We start from the raw sequence: 20,187 nt of genomic DNA, 5'->3' as shown, positions 1-20,187 counted from the left end.
CGGTGCACCGCACGCATGTAGATGAGTCTCTGGGAGGAAAGCGGCCCACGGCTCTGACCGTCCCCAGGAGGCCGCGGGGGGCGATGACGAAGAGCCCAGGCCTGGGAGTCAGACGCGGGGTGTTGAGCCAGCTCCGCCGCTTACTAACTAGAGGACCGTGCACGCGAAGCCACCCTGGCCTCCGAGCCCACGTCGGCAGCACGGGTTGGCCCCCGGCTCTCAGGCTTCTGGTCAATTATAGCAGGTGCTGAGCAAGGCGCTGGCTCGACGGGGGCGGGGGGGGGGGCAGCGACCCTGCGTCCCTCTCCTCCCGTGTCCCCCCCCGCCCCCCGTCCCCACCTTCACTAATGCGCCTGAATCCGCGCTGCTGGGCAAAGCCCCAGGGACGCGCTGGGTCCACGTGGTTCCGACAGGGTGTCGGCTGTTGCGCAGTCGTGTTTGCCTGGAGAGCCGGGCCCGCGCTAAGCGGCCCTGGCATTTCTGCACAATCCCGTCAGACACACGTCATCCGGAGAACGTGGGGGAGCCACTCGGCCGTCCCCGGAGTGGTCCTGGTATTTGCCGACTCACGACAGCAACGGGGAGGGTGACCTTTCCCAAACCTCAGTTATCCCTGGCCGGCCGCCCCGGAGCTGGGCCAGGCGGCGTGGCCCGCTGCCCTCTCTGTGGGCCCGCGCGGTGCTCAGGACGCCGTGTGTTGGAGAAGACCACCCGCTCACGGGTACCGCTGTCCCGGAGCAGGGAGTGAGCACCTGCTGCATGCACACGCCGCGGAGGAGCCGGTGGGCAGTACGTGGCCCTGCCTCCCGAGGAGCCGCCTGCAGAGGAGCAAGTAGGCGGGCGCCATCGACACACGGCAGGCTGTCTGCAGCGGACAACGTGCCGGAACCAAAGGCGGCCTGTGCTTGGGGAGTCACAGGCTGCGGCAGCTGGTTCTGAGTGGGGACACGAGGAGGCGACATCTGCAGGACCCTTGGGGATGACACACCGCCGCAGGCTAGGCCGTGTTGAGGAAGCGGCCCCAGGGGCTGTCCCGCAGGGCCACACGGCGGCGGGAGGTCACGTCACGCAAATCTGCATTAAGAGCGGTGGTTTTGTTCTCCTTTTGTTTTTTAAGCCATGCCCACTGGCTTGGGGACAGCCCGAGAAAGCCCACGTCGCCTTGTTGCTCACACTGGTTCCCCCGGAGAGCGGAGCCAGCTGCCCGTCCAGCCTCCCGCTCTCCCAGCTGCTGGGCTACTTCACGGCTTATCGCAGCGGCCTCCACAGTTGGCCCCGGAATGTGCCAGGAGTCTCTGGAGGCGGCCTCGGCAGAGGTCACCGGTGGTCAGCCTTGTGCGGGACCGCAACCTGTAGCCGACGGCTTCTGAGTCCCCCGCCAACCAGCGTGCCCAGGGCTCGCAGGGCCCCCGGGTCTCCTTGCTCTGGGCCCCTCTCGGTGTTCCCCGGTCATGCACGTTCTCCTCCGGCGATGTCAGCGACCAGCGCCTGGGGCTCCGGGCACAGATGCCGGGACATGCTTGCCTAAACGACACCCTGTTGCCCCGGGTGGGACCTAATCCTGGGGGAGACTGTCTGTGGGCCGCGGTGCCGGGACGTCGGGGAACGAGAACTCCGCAAGCAGCTACTCCCTGGCAGCCGGGGAGCCCGCGAAGGCTTGGTCGGGCAGGCGGACGGCCAGGAGGAACAGGATCCTGGAGACCCCCCACAGCCCGCCGATGGTGAGCGCCCGTCCCGGGCAGGGCATGCGGCCGCGCAGGAGCTGGAGCGGGGTGGCCACCTTGCAGCCCAGCCGGTGCCGCACACGTGAGCCGACCCGGCCACGAGGGGACACCGTGGAGACCAGGCCGGGCTCGGGCCCGCTCGGGCCTGCTCTGCAATCGCCACGGCAACACACCACGTGCACGTGGGGAGGGGACACGCTGATGATGGCAGCTGCTGCACGAGCGACATCCGCCCCCACCCAGAGTGGCTTGAGCCAGGCGGCGGGTGACAGGGGGTGATGGGGGGTACTGGGAGGAGACGTCCTTTCAGCGGTCACGTCCACTCCTCCTGCAGCTCTGAGCTCGGGTACTGTGTTTTCTGGAACGTCTTTCTCCCTTGATGCTCCAAGGTGAGCATCAGCGTCTACGGTTCTCCCTCCAGATACTCACCAACCTGCGGTCGTGCCCGTTGAGCCGCCCGGCGGCCCTGCACAGCAGGCTCAGCACAGATGTCTGAGCAAGTGCTCAGCGACAGGTCCCTGAGAGTGGAGGCTGGAGGGGAGGAGGGGCTGGGGGTGCAGTCAGGCTCCCACACGGCCAGGGGGCAGGGGCCAGGGGGGCAGGGTGCAAGGGGCACAGGGTGCAGGGGGCCGGGAGGCGAGCACCCACCTGAGAAGCGGATGGCAAAGCCCTGCTTGCTGGTGAAGAAGTCGGTGCTGAACTGCAGGACAACGGAGCTGAAGGTGCTGTGGAGGTCCCGGGGCAGCGCCGCCCCGCTGAGCTCCTTGAGCAGCACCCCGCTCTCCACCGGCCCGTCCCAGATGCGCAGCACGTCATGCACCTCCTCCGTGTCGAACACCAGGAAGTGGAGCCTGCGCGGGAGAGAGGGAGGCGGTTGGCGGCACGTCTCGACGGGGAGCTCCCCCACGCCCGGCGCGGTCCGGGCTCCACTCCCCAGGTCGCGAGGGGGTCGGCGGGCCGTGCGTGTCCACAAACGGGGAGGAGGGGGCCCAGACCTGCTGCCCCGACGGGGGCAAGGCCTTCTGAGGATGCCACCTGGGAGAGGACGGTTACCCCAGGTGACAGAGGCCTCCTGAAGCCCGACAACAAGACGACCAGCAAGTGTGATTAAAAGGGGGGCCAGAGGCCTCAGCAGACCCCTCGGCCAGGACACAGAAGCGGGGAGCAAGTCGGTGTTGGTCCAGACCATGGGGTGTCAGTCGGCGCTAAGAGGAAATGGGCTAAACACGCGCGACGAGGGCCCCGGTTGGCTCAGCCTCCAGCCCAGGGTGTGACCCCGGGGTCCCGGGATCCAGTCTCCCCGCAGGGAGCCTGCTTCTTCCTCTGCCTGGGTCTCTGCCTCTCTCGTAAATAGGTAAATAAAATCTTTAAAAATAAAATAAAATCCTTAAAAAAAATCTCTTTAAATCATAAAAGTAAGACATGCTCAAGGTAGAAAAGACAAACAACATACAGAAGTACTGAAATTCTTTAAAACGTCTCTCTTACCCAAACCAATCTGTTCTCCAGAGCCTTTTACCTGGGATCAGCCTCAGTGCACATCCTTGCACACTTCCCTCCGGTGTGCACACATGCACACACGCACCCCCCGCCACCAACCGTATTTTACATATTTGTTTTTTTCAAATTTATTTGAGATAGAGCCTGATGTGGGGCTTGATCCCAGGATCCTGGGATCATGACCTGGGCTGAAGGCAGACGCTTAACCAACTGAGCCACCCAGGGGCCCCTATTTTACATAATTTTATGTCCCTTTCTTCACTTATGGTTGTTATGGACATAAGACGTATACTTCATTTTTTTTTCCTAGAAAAATGGACATCGTTCTATTTCACTTATGGGAGTCTCCCATAAGACTGCAAGGAGTCATCCCTCGGCATGAACCTTTGCACATTTTCTTTAATATTTCAGTTGACTGTAGGGAGAGCTTTTGGGGGGAGAGAGGTACACACTTAACCATGTTGGGTAAATGTTTCTAGATTATTCTCTTAAGTGACTGTGTCTGTTTATAGCCCCACTAAACAGGATCAGTGTGACTCTTCTCCCTCGAGGTCACCTCATCCACGTCAGATATTATGATGTTATAAATATATCCCATATTAAAATACCTGCCCATCTGCTGGACCAAAATGGAATCTCACCAGTGTGTTTAAGTGCAGATCATTTAGTTACATTGCGTATCTTTGCATATGATTTATTGGCCACTTCCATATTTTTTTAAAGATTTATTTATTTATTTATTTATTTATTTATTTATTTATTTATGATAGACATAGAGCGAGAGAGAGAGAGAGAAGCAGAGACACAGGAGGAGGGAGAAGCAGGCTCCATGCAGGGACCCCCACGTGGGATTCGATCCCGGGACTCCAGGATCGTGCCCTGGGCCAAAGGCAGGCGCCAAACCGCTGAGCCGCCCAGGGATCCCCTCCCCCCCTTTTTAAATTTTTTTTAATTTTTATTTTTTAAAATTTTTTAATTTATTTTTATTTATGATAGTCACAGAGAGAGAGAGAGAGGGGCAGAGACACAGGCAGAGGGAGAAGCAGGCTCCATGCACTGGGAGCCCGTTGTGGGATTCGATCCCGGGTCTCCAGGATCGTGCCCTGGGCCAAAGGCAGGCGCCAAACTGCTGCGCCACCCAGGGATCCCCCCCCCTTTTTTTTAAAGATTTATTCACTTCTGTATTTTCATAGCCTTTACCCATCTTAATTGGGTTGTCTTTTAGAATTCTGTTTACAGTTAATTACAAATCTAGGATGATTTTGATTTATTACTTTCATATATTTTGAGTTCTTTTTTATATATTGCTAATATTTTCTTTTTTTTATAAATTTATTTTTTATTGGTGTTCAATTTGCTGACATATAGAATAACACCCAGTGCTCATCCCATCAAGTTTCCAAGATCTATGAAGAACTTATCAAACTCAACAGCAAAGAAACAAGCAATCCGATCATGAAATGGGCAAAAGACATGAACAGAAATCTCACAGAGGAAGACCTAGACATGGCCAACACGCACATGAGAACATGCTCTGCATCACTTTTTTTTTTTTTTTTTGCTAATATTTTCTCTAAGCATCTGGTGTCTTTTTAAATTTTGTTTATAGGTGTATTTTGGTGGGAGACTTATTCCTTTTTTTTAAAGATTTTATTTATTTATTCATGAGAGACACAGAGAGAGAGAGAGAGGCAGAGACACAGGCAGAGGGAGAAGCGGGCTCCATGCAGGGAGCCCGACTCGGGACTCGAACTTGGGTCTCCAGGATCATGCCCTGGGCTGAAGGCGGCGCTAAACCTGAGCCACCTGGGCTGCCCATTTTCTTAAAAAAAAAGATTTATTTATTTATTTTGGGGGGAGAGGGGTGGAGGCAGTGGGAGAGACTCCCCCAAGCAGACTCCCCACTGAGTGCAGAGCCAGGCATGGGGCTCGATCCCAGGACCCTGAGGTCACGACCTGAGCAGAAACCAAGAGTCGGTCACTTACTGCCTGAGCCCCCCAGGTGCACCCGGACCTACTAATTTTGTGTAATCGGATATGGTCATCTTTTCCTGGAGGGATACCGGGCATCATGTTCTGCTTGGGCAAACCCTCTTCTTCCCACAGTGATTACGAAGCCAAATGTCACTATGTCCCTAAACTTCGTTAGTTCTATCATTTGAGGTTTATAGGCTCACGGCTTTCAAATGGACACCCAACTGCCCCAGCACGTGTCCGGGTGGCCTCGTCGAGGTCCTGACCGTCAGAAGGCCCTGATCGCTGGCTCCTGGGCAGCTCCTGTGTCCACACTCCGTGTGTTCCCCTGTCTACTCCCTGTGTCCCCAGCGAGAGGATGATTTTCACGAGTGGGAGACCAGGTGTTCACTCCGGGAGCCTCCGTGCCTACAACGTGCCCCAGCACTCGGGATGGGGCTCATGGCCCCGGGGGACTGAAGACCCCTGTCACCGAGTAATCCAGGTGTAATCCGGACTCCCCGCATGGGTTTGAAGAGTCGTCTGGGTCATGAGCCTGATTCTAGACGGTTCTCCTTCAGTTCCAGGGTTCCTTCCTTTGTCTCAAGTGATGCGACTTGTGCCGCACACATGCCTCCGCAGCTTACAAAGGGCAAATCTTACAAAGGGCAAATTCCCCTTCATGCCCCCCCACTTCAAATTTCTTAGCTATTTTCCCAAATTTATCCTTTGAGATGAACTTTACAGTTAACAAGTTCCAAAACAATACCATTGATATTTTGATGTGTGATTGGAATCGCACACATGCGTGGACTCATCTGGGCAAACGGATTGATTACCTTTACGTCGTCTTCCCCAGCCGGGAACACGGGACATATCTTAATCTCTTTAGGGCTCTTCATGCACCTTGGGAAAGCTTCATGGTTTTCTTCTTTGTTATCTTTTTTCCTCTTGAATACTTCTTATTTCTTTTTTTTTATTCCAACGTGAATGAGATTTAATTTTTCATTACGTACTTATTGTCGGATATGCGCGTGCGTTTTTAATTTTCAGTTACTAGTTGGTTTTAATAGGATTCACGTGAAATCTCCTGGATTTCCTGAGCAAATCCTTTCATAGATACAGGTGGAGGACTGGAGTCCCTGTGGGTGAATAACTGAAAGAATGAGTGAATGAATCCACGGACGAATGAAGGAAATCCCAGGAGGAGCAGCCTGACGGAAAGCTGCGAGGAGAGAGTAGGAGACCCAGTGGAGACGAAGGGAAACCTGTTTATATGGCACAGCGTGTAGGACGTGCCCTTGCGTGGTCCTGCTTTGCCCCGTGAGCATCTTGATGTTGTAGGTGGCATCAGCCCATCTTTACAGATGAGAACACGGAGGTTCCGAGGGGCTGAACGACTGGTCCAAGGTCAAGGGCTGGTTTGAGAGCAAGCCAGGTACGTTATATGCACGAGGTCAGGTCTGACCTCGGAGCTCCTGCTCTGTCCCGCCCCTTGGGAGGAGGAGGCTGGCTGGGGGCCCCAGCAGTTATCACCTTGCCGTGCGAGTCGTACACACGGTTAAAGGGCTGACCTTCCAGGCCGTGAATTAAAAATGCCAGGTGCTTGCATTCGGCTTAGCTGACCGCATGATCAGATTGAAGTCCAAGGCCCGGCAGTGACAAGGTCTAGGGGGTGAGAGGAGGGGCCCACAGTCCTCCGCGGGCAGTGGGAAGCACCTTGGCGAAGGCCAGAGGCCGCAGCACCAGGCCACTCACCGCAGTCACTTGTTTGAACAGCTCCCTGGGGGGGCTGCGGGGACGACAGGGAAGAGGACAGACTGGGTGTCGTTTTCCAGTTGTTTCTGGACATGGGCAAGACTCCCTCACACGGAAACCCCTGGAAAACCGATCCCAGCAAGTGAAAGGGCCCTGGGTCCTCCCGACCGACCGTCGCCGCCCCACGAACACGACGGGTGGGACCCAGACACAAGTCCTGTGCGGATCTCTACATCGGGGCAAAACCATACTTGAATGAACAGCTGCTGCAGGGGGAAGGGGGTCCAAAATCACGCCTGACCCCAGATGAGACTGCAGCCCAAATTATCCTCAGTGACACTGGAAACGACAATAAGAAAATAATACTTGTCTTATAAAGCGCCCCCTTCTGAGTCACGGGGCTGCAAACCAAGAATTAAACCATGATCGTAATAGCAGACAATCATAATTACAGCATCCTGCCACCCTAAGAGCTCAAACGGAGAAGACGGACCAGAGCCCAGAGTAAGCACTGGTGTCTGGAGCTAAAGGAGACGCTCTCCTTCCCTGGGGCAGCCGGTGCTCCGTAGAAAAGATACTCTCTTGTCACTTCCACGAGCAAGAGAACAAACCTGAGCTCCAGGTCACTGAGGTCACCGTGGTGACGGCGCTTGGGGAGGCCGGGGCAGGCGCACATGCAGGACGTAGGATATGGCCTTGGTACCAGCCTTCCTCGGCGGGTGGCCTTGCACCGGGTTCTTTCTCATCATGGGCACCTTATAAACGAAGGCTCCGTGACTGCCTGTCGGCAGCCGAACCCGCCCTGGAGGTCTCAGGGATTCTAGGGGGGGCACATGGGTCTTTACTCTTCCCGGAGGAAATGTCCATAAAAAGAAAGGTTCATGCCTCCTGGAGAGGCTGCATGACCCAGAGGGAGAAACAGAGGCCATGGAGCCAGAGACCCAGCTCAGGTCTGGTTCTGTGATTTCTCCCCCAGGAGACCCTGACGGAGGTCCTTCCACGGCTGTCCGCGTCTTACACTTACGACAGATGTCACTCTACCGTTTTCTTGTTAGGCTTCTTATTGCATAAAGATCTGTGACTGTTGGCGTTATTAAGGCCTGGGCACTTTTTCCATGAAATAACCCGCCCATCCCTGGCGGCTGTTGGCGTTCCTCAGCCCGCCCTGCATCACCCCAATCTCCGTGTGTGTCCTCACCTCTCTGTGTACAAAATCTCCCTCGGCTTCCCTTGTGTAAGGATTCATGTGATTGCATTTAGGGTCCACTCAGGGAATCCACGTTAATCTCCCCATCTCCGGGTCCTTGATTTAATCACAGCTGCAAAGATCCTTTTTCCAAATAAGCTAACGTTTACAGGCTCCGGTCATTAAAACCTGATGTTTTTGGGGGCCATCAGTCAGCCCACTGCAACGTCTCCGAGAGTTTTTCCAAGAAGCCCGAGTGGCAATTTCCTGGGGCTTTTGTGCATATTATATCCTGGCTCCATCAACGATTCTTGGGTGTCACAAACACCACCGGTCTCGGCTTTTGAGGTTACGGAGAAGAGATTTTAAGAGGCTTGGACCTGGTGTGGTGGTGGTTTCTGGTAAATGAGCGCGTGGATTGAGGGGGACTGGCTGTATGCTTACCTGGGGAGGGTGTTTTGCCAAAGGGTGTCGGGGATCTTTCAGTATCCTTGGAACGGATCCATTTTTCATCAAATTGTCATCTAATTCGTTTTGGCTGGAGCTCTGTGCATCTGGTCAACCCACCAAGGACGCCCCAGCCCCTCTCCGCCCCTCCTCCCCTTCTGCTCTTCTCCACCTGTGCTTGCTGGTGGCGACTGTGACTCCCACACTCGGTAACTTCTCCTTCGTCATTTCCACACCCGCAGACTTGTTCTCTGCAGTCGCAGCCCTCCAGCTTGCCTCTTCATCTCAGTGCTGTTATTTCTTACAACGCAGGTGCTGCCCTCGTAGATCTGGCCTACCGTGGAGTCGGCTGCTTTTCCTTCTTTCCTCACCTCCATCACCGCTGCTCTGGCTCAGGATCTCCCCTCCCCGGTCCACCATCTATCCTTCTGCTACCCATCATCCCTCTTCCTTACATTTAAATGACAATATTATCCATTCTCATCCATTTACATTTTCTTTTGTTTACTAGAATAAAGTCTTTTCAGGAAATATCTTCCTAATCCCCTCCAGGACCATCCACGTTGAAGCAAATGGTGGGTATTTGTCGTTTCTAATGGCTGAGCCATGCTCCATTGTATACATAGACCTCATCTTCTTTATGCATTCCTCTTCCTCTTTAGGGAAATGATTCCCCCTTTTAGGGACGGTGTGTGTTAAGTGGCATCACGTGAGTTTACTTTATTTGCTCTTTGCTTGTCTACTTATCTTTTGAGAGGGCGAGATCTGGGGCAGTGTGGTCGGGAACGCAGGTCTGCATTTCTTTGGTTGGATGGAATCCCCCTCGAAGAAACACTGGAAATCATTTCTGGGATGGTAATCAGACGGTCAAGTTCGTGTCTGCTGGCCCATTCGCCTGTCTAGGGTAGGTCAGCTGGGTTATTCTTGCAGGATTTCATGCAATTTGTGTTCTTTCCCTAAAAGCGATGCATGGAAACCAAATTGGCAGCAAGCACCCCCACTCTTATATGGACACCGACGGGGTTATCCACGTCCGCGCCTTCTGATGGTTCCCCGTGTGCTGAGACCAAGGGACGTGCCGCCGGGTGTGTGCGTCTCTGTTCAGCTCCTTCAGGAGGTCGGCTCCTGCGGTGCAAGTACACGGACTTTCTTGTCCAAGGTTGAGCTCGTTGTCATTGCTCAAAGACCAACCTCCTGGAAGCTGCTAAACCTGTGGCCGCAATTCCTGGCAAGAGCTACACACAGAAGCTTCACTCCTGCTGCCTTCTGGCTCCTCTGGGCCAGCTGCCCACTTGCGGTCGGAGGCAAGCGATGCTTACCGCCCTGGGGGACGGCGGCCCTGTGACTGATGGGAATCTGCAGGCGGGGACTCCGGGTCTCAGGCACGGCCGCCTGTTTTGTCTGGTCCGGGCTCCTCCGAGGAAGACAAGCTCCACGGGGCAGGGGTTCTGGTTCATCAGAATTGCAGCCTCTGACTCTCGGTAAAATCCTCCAACAGCCAAGAACGGAGCTTCCAGGTCACCCTTTGCATTAATCATTAAAAAGCCTCCCTACGGTTAAAAATCAACAAACTAGGACCATTAGCTAAATAGGAGCATCAGGAGCAGAAAGCAAAGCTTCCAGAACAGCAAGGCTCCCCGCCTCCACGGGCCCTAGGGCTCCTCCTCCCCCCCGTTTTTCCCCCCTTGCAGCCAGTCGCAGGTGGCTCTCGAGCCTCACCAGATCCGAACTCAGAAACAAGGCTCGGTCCTTCTGAACGTAACCAGGACACGTGTCCTGGATTCCCCCCTGGCTTCCCAGCCAACCCTTCCCCTGAGTCGCCACTGGGGATCTCCTTTTAGGAATGGGGCTATCGTGATGTCCCCCCAGACAATGGGCTCTTCTAGAAGCAGCCGCGTGCATCCCCCTTCCTTCCTTTCAGGTGCCTGGGAGGCCTCAGCTCCGCCCTGCACGGTGAGCGACCAGCGTGCTCCTCTCCTCCATCGTGTCCTGCCCCCAGCTGCCACCTGCAATTAGGGATTTTCCTGGCAAATGCTCCTTGCCTGTGCTTCACCCCTGCTTCTACTACAGCATTCACCACGTTATGTTAGAATCTGCAGCCGACCCCACAGGACGGTTGATCTGCACTCCATTTCCAAAAACTCTCATCCACTTCTACTCCTGAAACTGTAAAAGCAAAACAAAAATGGATTTTTTCCCACGTTCCCAAGCCAGGCGTACACGGCAAGTTCTGACTGATAAAATGTAGGAAGATGCCTGCAAGGACGGGGGTTGTGGCGGAATCGGCACATACACCCTCACCAGGGGGAAGCTCTGCGCCTGGCCCTCCGCCCTCTGACAGCAGCGGAGACCCAGGCCGGGAGCCGGGGCCGCGAACCGGGCCAGGCGGGAGGACAGAGCCCGAGGATGGGACAGCAGGAGGGGAGGCGGAGGCCTCCCGAGCGGCTGCCCTGGGACCTGCTGGATGGACCTGCAGATTCTCCTTCCAAGAGGAAAGCGAGCCTCCGTCTGTCGAAGTCAGCTTTCCTCGGGGACTCGGCTTCCTTTCCTAACCGGTAACATTTCTGGCTACGAGACGGAGGCTTCCAAGGGAAAAGACGGCTCCTTGTTTATATTTACACCTCGGCACCTGGCAGGAGGCCTGGCGCTGGGGAGACGCTCCAACTATTTTAATTGAACCAAACGCCGCTCCTGAGCGATCCGTGTAGAGCTCCCGACTTGGCTTTCGGGTCCCCGTGTGGTCCCCGCGTGGAGGGAGCACCCCGTGGTGACAGACCTACATTTTGGCCTCGGGTCGTGCCTCCTCCCTTCCCTCTCCTGGAAGCCTTGCAGGCCTCGCTCCTCCCCGACTGAACGGGATCGACTCTGTCTTGTTTGCTCCACTATTTCCCCTGTAGCACGTAAGCCCCTGGAAGACAGGGACGGGCTGTCGTCTAACTCCCGTGTTTCCCACTGCACAGTCCTGACACAGAGGAAGCGTTCAATGCATGTTTGCTTAAATGGAACGTAAACTGGGGTCAGAAAGAGACGGGAGCGAGATGGAACGGGTCTGAAACCCACATCGCTGGGTAAGTGGGAGACTTTCGCCCTTTCTGGGCCTCAGTGGTGTCATCTGTAAAACGGGGATGTCCTACTGGGTCTAGAGAGCGGTACACTGTATGTGCTCAGTGAATGTCAGGCAGAGGGGAGGCCGAGAGCAGAAGGCTTTGTCCCCATCCCTTCTCTAATTTTCCTCCCAGCTGGGCCACTGATTGTAGGACGGAAAACGCCAACCCGACACTGGAAACGGAGAAGAGGTCTCATCCTCGGGGGCCGAACTTCCGCATCGTACGCACGGACCACACAGGAAGGAGCGACCCGGAGGGCACAGCTCCCTGTCTGCGCTGCTGCTAGCTGCCAGGCCCGGATGGGCTCCGCTGGCCCGCCAGTCCCATGCCTGCCACTCAGGGAAAGACACCTGCCCAATGCTGCACACGGGCCCCGTTCAAGAGCCGAATCTGGCTGCCAGCCCGTGCTGGTCACACGCAGCCAGGGAGGTGAGATCCTGCTCAGACCTGACCCAGGGCCACGCGGGGTCCCTGCAGCTCCCCGATGTCCCTCCTGGGCACTCTTGGCTGAGATTGTCTGGCTGGGATGAGGCTGACCCTGTGGTCCCTCCGATCACCTCCAGGGCTCAGCTGGGGCTGGGGCAGGGTGAGGGAAGGCATCTGCAAGCCTTGTCCTGTCTGTGCCCTCGGGACGGTTTCCGGGACCGGCCTGTGCGTTTTCCCACGTGTCATCCCATCTGGCGCACCTGCCTGGCACCTGCTCCCACAGACACGCGGCGCCCACCCCGTGACCCCACGGGCTGACATGCAGCCTGTTGGGCTTGGGGTGCTCTGTCTGGGCAAGGGGTCAACCACCTCCCCAGCCGCAGGAGGGGGTGCTCGCCACCTGGGACTTCCCTGCAGGCCTTGTTCTGAGTGTCCGGGTACGTTAACTCACGTATCCCCACAGCAACCTCAGGTCGTAAAGGACCGTCTTGCATCTGCGCTTGACGGAGAAAACGGGCCTGGAGCGCCAGCCTGAGGTCTTCCCAGGCTGCACAGCTGGTCAGAGCAGGGGGCGTCCCGGTGCCAGAGTCCGGCTCTGCACAAACGACTCGATACTGAAGGAACAACAAAACCCCTGGGCTGGAAAAAGGAGGAAATGCGCCAACTGCAAAATGTAATAAATGGAGGAATAAAAAAATAGAAGACCTTGTAAAACAAAACATAAATAGCATTCTTGGGGAGATGCTAGATGGTAATGCATCGAAAAAAAAAAAAAAAGAAAAACCCAAAAGCAAGCTGTCAGGAGCAATCTGAACACAAAAAGCAATAGTTTCCTTAAAGTAAAAATGAAAGCAGCAACAAGATTCCGAAAATAAAGGACAAGATAAATGGTGTTGAAAACAGAATTAATGAAAGATCACGAGATCGCTGGCAGAAGAAAAGAAAAGGATACAGAACTTTCAAATCACTAGAGGAAAAACAAAGGCAAACACATCAAATCGGCTAACGGCAGGAAGAGCTAAACGCAAAAGAAAGCAACATCCGAGTGTCGCCTTTTTGTTTGAAAGAAAAGCATAATGCCTTCGACGGAGAAGAAATATATGAAACCCTGTGCTCTTTTCACTTTTTTCAAATATGTGGAACATGAAGAAGACAAAAATTCCCAAAGTCAAATGACAAAAAAAAAAAAAAAAAAAAGTCGTATAAAATATATACAACTAATTGGTATGTTTTTTTTTTTAAAAAAATTAAATACTCGGGTCAAAACATCTACACTGCAGTTTAGTGTTTTTTTTTTTTTAAGATTTTGCTAATTTATTCATGAGAGACAGAGAGAGAGGCAGAGACACAGACAGAGGGAGAAGCAGGCTCCACACAGGGAGCCCGACGTGGGACTCGATCCCGGGACCCTGGGGTCACGGCCTGGGCCGGAGGGAGATGCTCACCCGCTGCGCCCGGCAGCCTCCCTCCAGCACCCTCCGCAGGAAACCCCTGGACAGCCGTCCAAGACTCGTGTGTAAGGACGTTCGCTGCAGTGAATGCAGAAAATATCGTTAATAGTGGAGGAGGAAACTAAGTGGGGGCTGTGCTCCCGCAGACTCCTGCGTGGCCGTTGGGCGGGACGAGGCTCGTGTCTGTACACGGACAGGATAGTATGAGGGGACCAGGCGGGAAGTCACAAGCGAGCCACTGAGGCACACGCCTGGGGATGGGCGAGGAGAACAGACGCCAGCGGTCATCTGTGGGGCGTGGGGCAGGACACAGGAGGAGGAGGACACCTCTCCTCTCTACCCAGATATTACTCACACTCGGAGTTGTTGAAAAAGGCGTATGTATATGTATGTACTTTTTAAACATAGAAACATCCTATAAAGATATACCTGTTGGGAAAATAATTACCAGACCTTACTCCACACAAGGACTCAAACAAAAGGGTTTTTTCGTGTTTGTCTTAATGAGGCCTGACAGTGAATTCCCTTCACTTTGCTGCGGGTTATGCAAGTGAGGGGGGCGGGCTGAGTATGGAGGGGAGGAGGGGGCGAGGGGGAAGGGGGGAGACGGAAGGATGACAGGGATGGAGGGGAAGGAGGGGGACACGGGGCAGGAGGGGAAGGAGGGGGACGTGGAGCAGGAGGGGAAGGAGGGGAAGGAGGGGACACGGGGCAGGAGGGGGACGCGGGGCAGGAGGGGAAGGACAGGGACATAGGGAAGGAGGGGGACGGGGAAGGCCTGGGCAGAGAAGAGGCGGCGGGCTGGCGTCCACGTGAGCAGCGCAGGGGGAGGCCATGGGCCAGAGAGGAACGAGAAAGGCCGTGTCGGGGCCGTCCCCCCGCAGCTGCAGCCCCTCCACTTCCTGGTTAGGTCCCAGGGGTCCCAGGGGTCCCAGGAGCTCTGCGGGGGGACTGTGCTGCCCCTGCCCCGCGCTCCCCATGTGTGGCCTCAGCCTCGGGGGAAGGGCCCCCCCGCCCCCCGCCCCCCCGGACCCTGCAGGGCTCTTCTGGGTCCTGACCCCGCACTCACCGCCCTGTGACAGTGGTCGTCACCCGCCTGCAAGTCCCTGGTGGATCCCCAGCCCTGGCCCCACATGGCTGCTCTGCACCCCCCGCCCCGGGCCTGCCCCCCTCCCGGGGATCCTGCCGGGGTCGGGCTGTGCCGCCTGTTGCTCTGCCAGGAAGGGGGTGCGTCCTGTGCCATAGAAGGCGGTCAAGGTATTTGGGAAGAAGCACCAGGGGGACCCCGTGGGGTGACCCCCGTGCCCTCGAGGGGCTCAGCGGGAGGAAACGGGCAACAGGAAATAAGGACGCAGGGACCTTGAATATGGCAAAGCACTCGTGGTGGCGGCTGGTTCACGGCAGGCGTGGGGTGGGCAGGCGGCGCCTCCCGAGCCTCTGGCTCAGCTTCTGAGGGTCTTGCTGTCGCGTGTCAGGCTCAAACCCAGGGACACAGAGACGGCACCTCTCACGAGTACCGAGGAGACCGGCTAGGGGGCCGGGTCAGTGGTTCCTGCGTCGCCCCTAATCCTCCACCCTGCACCCTCCCCAGGGCCCGGCCTCCTAAGCCGACTGCGGCCTGGGTCCCCAGAGGCTGGCCGCTCCCCCAGGGTGGCCTCCTGCCTGTGCCTGCGTCCCCGTCGCCTCCTACCTAGGGCCCTATCCTCACCCCCTGCCCTCCCACCTGCACCCCACACCCCCCACCTGCACCCTGCACCCCCCACCTGCACCCCTGCACCCCCACCTGTGCCCCATACCCCCCCCTGCCTAGGGCCCTGCAGCCCCTGCACCGCCCCACTTGCACCCCGCACCCCCACCTGCCCCACCTCGCCCCCATCCTGGCATCACCCTTCCCAGGCCAACACCTCTGCTCCCCGCCTGCCGCTCCTCGCCCGACCCCGACCACCCGGTGCACCCACCGCACGCAGGGCTTCTCCCTGCCCGCAGTGCCCAGGGCCTGAGCCCCTGCCCGCAGCGCCGCGTGGTGGTTCGCGACGCCGAGGTGGGGCGGCAGGGAAGCGTCCAGGTTCACAGGGACGCGCAGCGTGGAGCCCGCCCGGCCGCCCCACACTCTGCTTGGGGAACCTGCGCCCACGGACTCTCAGGGCCCCGCCAGCCCCGCCCCGCTCGCTCCCCCGGAGGCAGGTGCCCGGGTGCCTGCGGGGGCAGGTGCCCGCAGAGAGAGGCCGCGGGCGGAGGCCAGGCGGGGGCTCGGAGCGGGACGGAGGCGGCAGGGCCGTGAGGGAAATGCAGGCCGCGGACGTGACTCCTTGGAGCCCAAGACGGGGCGCCTGGGGCTGGGCTGCCTGAGGCGCGTGATGCGGCAGCGAGGACAGTTTCAGACAGAAGGCGGCGGGTGCAGGGAGGAGCGCCGCGGGGAGGGCCGCAGGGACACAGGCCCAGAGGTGCCCCCAGCGCCCTGCACACCCCCTCTGCACACCCTTGCATGCAGCAACACCTCATGTGTTTCTTCAGTCCAACAGTCTAAGGTCCATCCCGCTGGAAGCCCAGGACCCTCCCGTCCAGCCCCCCCACGCCCCGTGCACCCTCCGCCCGTTTCCTTCCCGTGCGCGCGAACGCCCTGCTGGGACAGCTGTGCTTGGACCCCACCGGGGCTCCCTCCCACCCGGAGCAGCCCCCGCACCCAGACCCCCACACCCAGACCTCCGCACCCGCCGCCCGACCCACGCCAGAGCTCGAGGCCCAGCTTGGGCAGCCGCGTGAACAGCGTGAACAGTCAGGAAACCCGGGTTCTCGCCCGAGCCTCCTGGGCCAACGTGGATGCTCTAGGCGTCCCCCCCTACCCTGGGAGCCCGGCGTTCTCGTCCAGCACACGGGGCCTGACCCGCGGCACCTCCTATCGGGGCCATGGGCGAACTCATGACACCCGCGCCGGGCCTGGGGTCGCAGTGCACGGCTACAGGCCTCTCTTCTGGGACCTGGGGGCTCCCGTCAATGGTTCCTGCTGGTCAGATGCTCGCTTGCGTGGAAGGGTAGGGGCTGTGCCCAAAGCCCGCACCCCGTAGGTGGCAGGGCTGGGGCTCGCGCTGGCGTCCATATGACCTCGAGCTCCGCCCTCGGCCACTCGGCTGTGACTGTGCCACCGAGGCCAGAGAGCGGCTGGACTTGAACACAGCCCCGTGCAGCTGAGACTGGCCTGCCGGGTTTTGCACGGACCTCTCGGCAGGCTGGGGTCAGAGGCCCTGCTGCGGGTCACTGGGGCCTCCAGGGGGGGGGTGCAGGGCCACCCATAGCTGAGCCGCCCGGCGATGACGCTGCGGACGCTTGGCCGCCCTTGGCACTTACCCGATGGTGCAACCGGCTTCGGCCTCGATGGTCCAGATGCAGTTGAGATTGTGTTCGTAGGGAGCCGGGTACCCAGGGGACAGCACCTGCCCCGACACCTCTCCTCTCACGGTCCCTCCACACTCAGCTGGAAGAAATCCCCCAAAAAAGTGAGCTTTATGGGGTGGCCTGCGCTGCCGGCAGACTCAGCGGCTCCTCCTGTCACTATGCCCGAGTCCCCTCTGCTCCCTGCAGGTGACTGAGCAGCAGGCAGGGACAGGTCCCTGGGTGGAAGCCGTATCCAGCGCCTACGAGGGACCCCAGCACCGAACCGTGAAAAGGCAAACAGCCCGACTCGACCGTGGGCAAAGCATCTCAACACACGTTTCTTCCAAGAAGGTGGACAAATGGCCGGCAGCCCGTGGCAGTGCTCGACATCATCAACCGTCTGGGAAGTGCAGACGACGACGGGCACAACGGCGTCCCCGAGGACGGCTGCAGGCAAAGGGCCAGACACGAGGGGTGTCCACGCGGAGAAATGGGGACCCGACAGACACCTGCGCCAGCGGACGGCAACGGGGCGCAGCTGCTTCAGGCAACGGCTTCCCGGTTCCTCGCTGTGGGGGGGAGGGGGGTTGGAGGTCAGCACCTGACCCCGGAATCCCACCAGGGATTCAGATGTGGAACTTCCGCGGGAAGGAAACGCGCCCGCTCGCCAGAATGCGGCCCAGAGACGGAAGCAGCCAGGGGTCCACCCGCTGACGCGATGACCGGCCTGGTGTGGTCGGTGGGACGGAGCGGCCCGTGACCAGGAGGAAGGGCGGGGGCGGCTCCGCGGGCCTGGAGGGCGTGGGCACGTGGGGGGCACGCGGGGGCTGTGGGGGGCTGTGCCGCATGGACACTGTGTCCAAACCCAGATCGTGGCCGCTGCTGCAAAGGACGTGTCCGGGCTGCGAATCAAGCTCAACAAGGCTGTTTTTAAAAAAGCCCCTCAGTACAGGGCCGACGTCCCTGCAGCCCCCGCGGAGAGCAGCCGCTGGAGTCTGAGCCCCGTGGGCCGTGGGGCGGGTTCGGGGAGTGAGGCGCACGGACGCACAGACACTCGGCAGCCCCGTCGAGGGCCCACGGGCCAGGGGCCACCTCCACTCACACCTGCGGCAGGTGACGGCTCAGGGGACGAGCGTCTCCTGCCCCAGCAGCCCCAGCAGGGGGGCCTGGGAGGCGGGGGGGGGTGCAGGGGGAGGAGGAGATGCAGGGGTCCTGGTGGACGGGGTGGGGCGGGGCCGGGTCAGAAGCTGGGGGTCCCGGCCTCCTCTCCCCGCAGAGGGACCTGCCTCTGAGCCTCAGCCCGAACCCCTGAGGCGCTTGTGACACCCGTGCCCTGGGCCCCACTGCTGGAGCCTTGGCCCAGGCCCCGGCCACCTGCCCTGCACCCCAGCCGCCCGGGCAGCACCACCACAAGGACCCTTCTAGGGTGCAAACCCACCAGGCCTCTGGGGGCCTCCAACCTCCCTTCCTGGAACGAAGCCCAAGCGATGGCGAGGATCCCTTTGGCCTCCTGGGCCCCGACACCCCCGGGCCTCTCTTGACACCTCCTGGGGCTTCCTCCCGACAGCCCTAGGGGCCCCCCGACACCCCCTGGGGCACCCCGACACCCCCTGGGCCCCTGACACCTCCCAGGGCCTCCTGACACCCCCAGGGCCTCCCCTGACACCGCCTGGGGCTTCCTCCCAACAGCCCTGGGGGCTTCCAACACCCCTTGGGCCCCTGACACCTCTGGAGGCTCCCCTGAGGCCCCCCTGACACCCCTGGGGCCCCCAGCACCCCCCGGGCCTCTCCTGACACCTCCCGGGGCCTCCTCCTGATAGCCTCAGGGGCCCCCCAACACCTCCTGGACCCCCCCAAACCCCCCTAACATGCCTGGGGCCCTCCGACACCTCCAGGGCCCCCCTGAGGCCCCCGACACCCCCTGGGGCCCCCCCTGGTCCCAACATCCCCTAGGCCTCTCCTGACACCCCCAGGGGCCCCCGACACCCCCAGGACCCCTCCAACAGCCCGCGGTCCAGTCGGGCCTCACGAGACCTCCTCCGCCTCCACGTGCACCTGCCGTGCTCCTGCCGCCGATAGCCACCCCCCGGGGACCTCCTGGGCCCACCCCCGGGGCCGGTGGCCGCTGTCCTCCTGTGCCTCCGTTTCCGGGTGAGCAGGTTTTACCCCAACGCGCGGGCCATGCTCCAGGCACGTGTGCCTCCTTCCCAGGGCTCTAGGGGGCCTGGGCCCCGGGCCCTCATGTCCTTACACCCGCAGCCGCTGTGGCGTCGGCACTAGGGACCGCGTGGTAAGTGTTTCCTGCCCGGAGGCTCACAGGGCTCCCGCCTTCCCCTAGTGTAGATGAGCGGGGGGGGGGGGCGACCGCGGGGCTTTTGAGGGAAGGGAGCGACGGAGCCAAATCATAGAAGAAACCGAGGAAGGTGGGCTCCGGGTGGCAGGTGGGGGCTGGCCGTGCCCTCCCCTGGGTGGCTGGGGGGCCAGGGCTTCACGGGGGAGCTGGGGGGCAACGGCAGGACGCTGTCGGGCCCCTGGCCCAGCCCTGCCCTCCTCAAGGGGGTATTTGGAGGCCCCGGGGCTGGGGAGGCGGCAGCCCGACCACCAGGTCTTGGCCCTCCCGCCCATCCTCACTTAGGGCCTCGGCGGCTTCGCGGGGTGCAGCGTCCACGGTCGGGTGTACGGGAGCCGGGGGACGTGCGGGGCTACATACCCGCCACCCGACACGCAGCTTTGCTCCCCCGAGTGGGGCCTGTGGGGTGGGGGGACACCTCCGGGGCTGAGATGCCCGTCCTAGCACCGCTACGATCAGCCCAGCTGGACACGTGCCGCCCCGCAGAACCTTACGGGGTCCCTCCTGTTCTCTGGCCCGTGTGTCAGCCCGCTGGCCGGGGACGTGCTCTGGCCCAAGGTCCTGGGGCCTGTCACGGGGCCCGGCACACGCATGCAGGCCCGTGGTGGGGCAGGGATGTGGGGAGGAAGGGGCCCATGTTCGGGGGCCACTCGGGGGCCGCGAGCTCTGTCCCCCGTCGGCTTCAACCCGTCCCCTCTGGACCCTCCGTCGTGTCAGCGTTGCAGGTCCCGCGGGGACCACTTGTCTAGGGGAGAAGAATGTGTGCGCTGCCCCCGCCTAGCCGCGGCTCCCCCTGTGGTCTCACCCCTGCTCAGGCCGGAAGGGCCCCCCACCCTTGCACGTCCTGCGGAGCCTCCTTCCCCCGCGCGTTGCCATCACGGACGGCCGTGAGCTCGTCACGCGTGTGCCCGTC

General features: G+C 59.7%; 1 protein-coding gene across 1 annotated transcript in view; it reads right to left on the bottom strand.

The window, feature by feature from the left end:
* Window positions 1-20,187, bottom strand: part of CSMD2 (CUB and Sushi multiple domains 2) — a 489,398-nt gene that overhangs the window by 132,874 nt on the left and 336,337 nt on the right. The window contains exons 25-26 of the mRNA XM_049094020.1: window positions 16,898-17,024; window positions 2,373-2,575 (exon numbers count right to left, since the gene is read on the bottom strand). Coding sequence (XP_048949977.1) covers window positions 2,373-2,575; window positions 16,898-17,024 — 330 coding nt within the window. The remainder of the gene's footprint in view (window positions 1-2,372; window positions 2,576-16,897; window positions 17,025-20,187) is intronic.

This window comes from Canis lupus, chromosome 15, assembly GCF_003254725.2.
Source record: "Canis lupus dingo isolate Sandy chromosome 15, ASM325472v2, whole genome shotgun sequence".
NCBI lineage: Eukaryota > Metazoa > Chordata > Mammalia > Carnivora > Canidae > Canis > Canis lupus.
The sequence above is the reverse complement of the archived record's forward strand: the minus strand, read 5'-3'. Positions and strand labels throughout refer to the sequence as shown.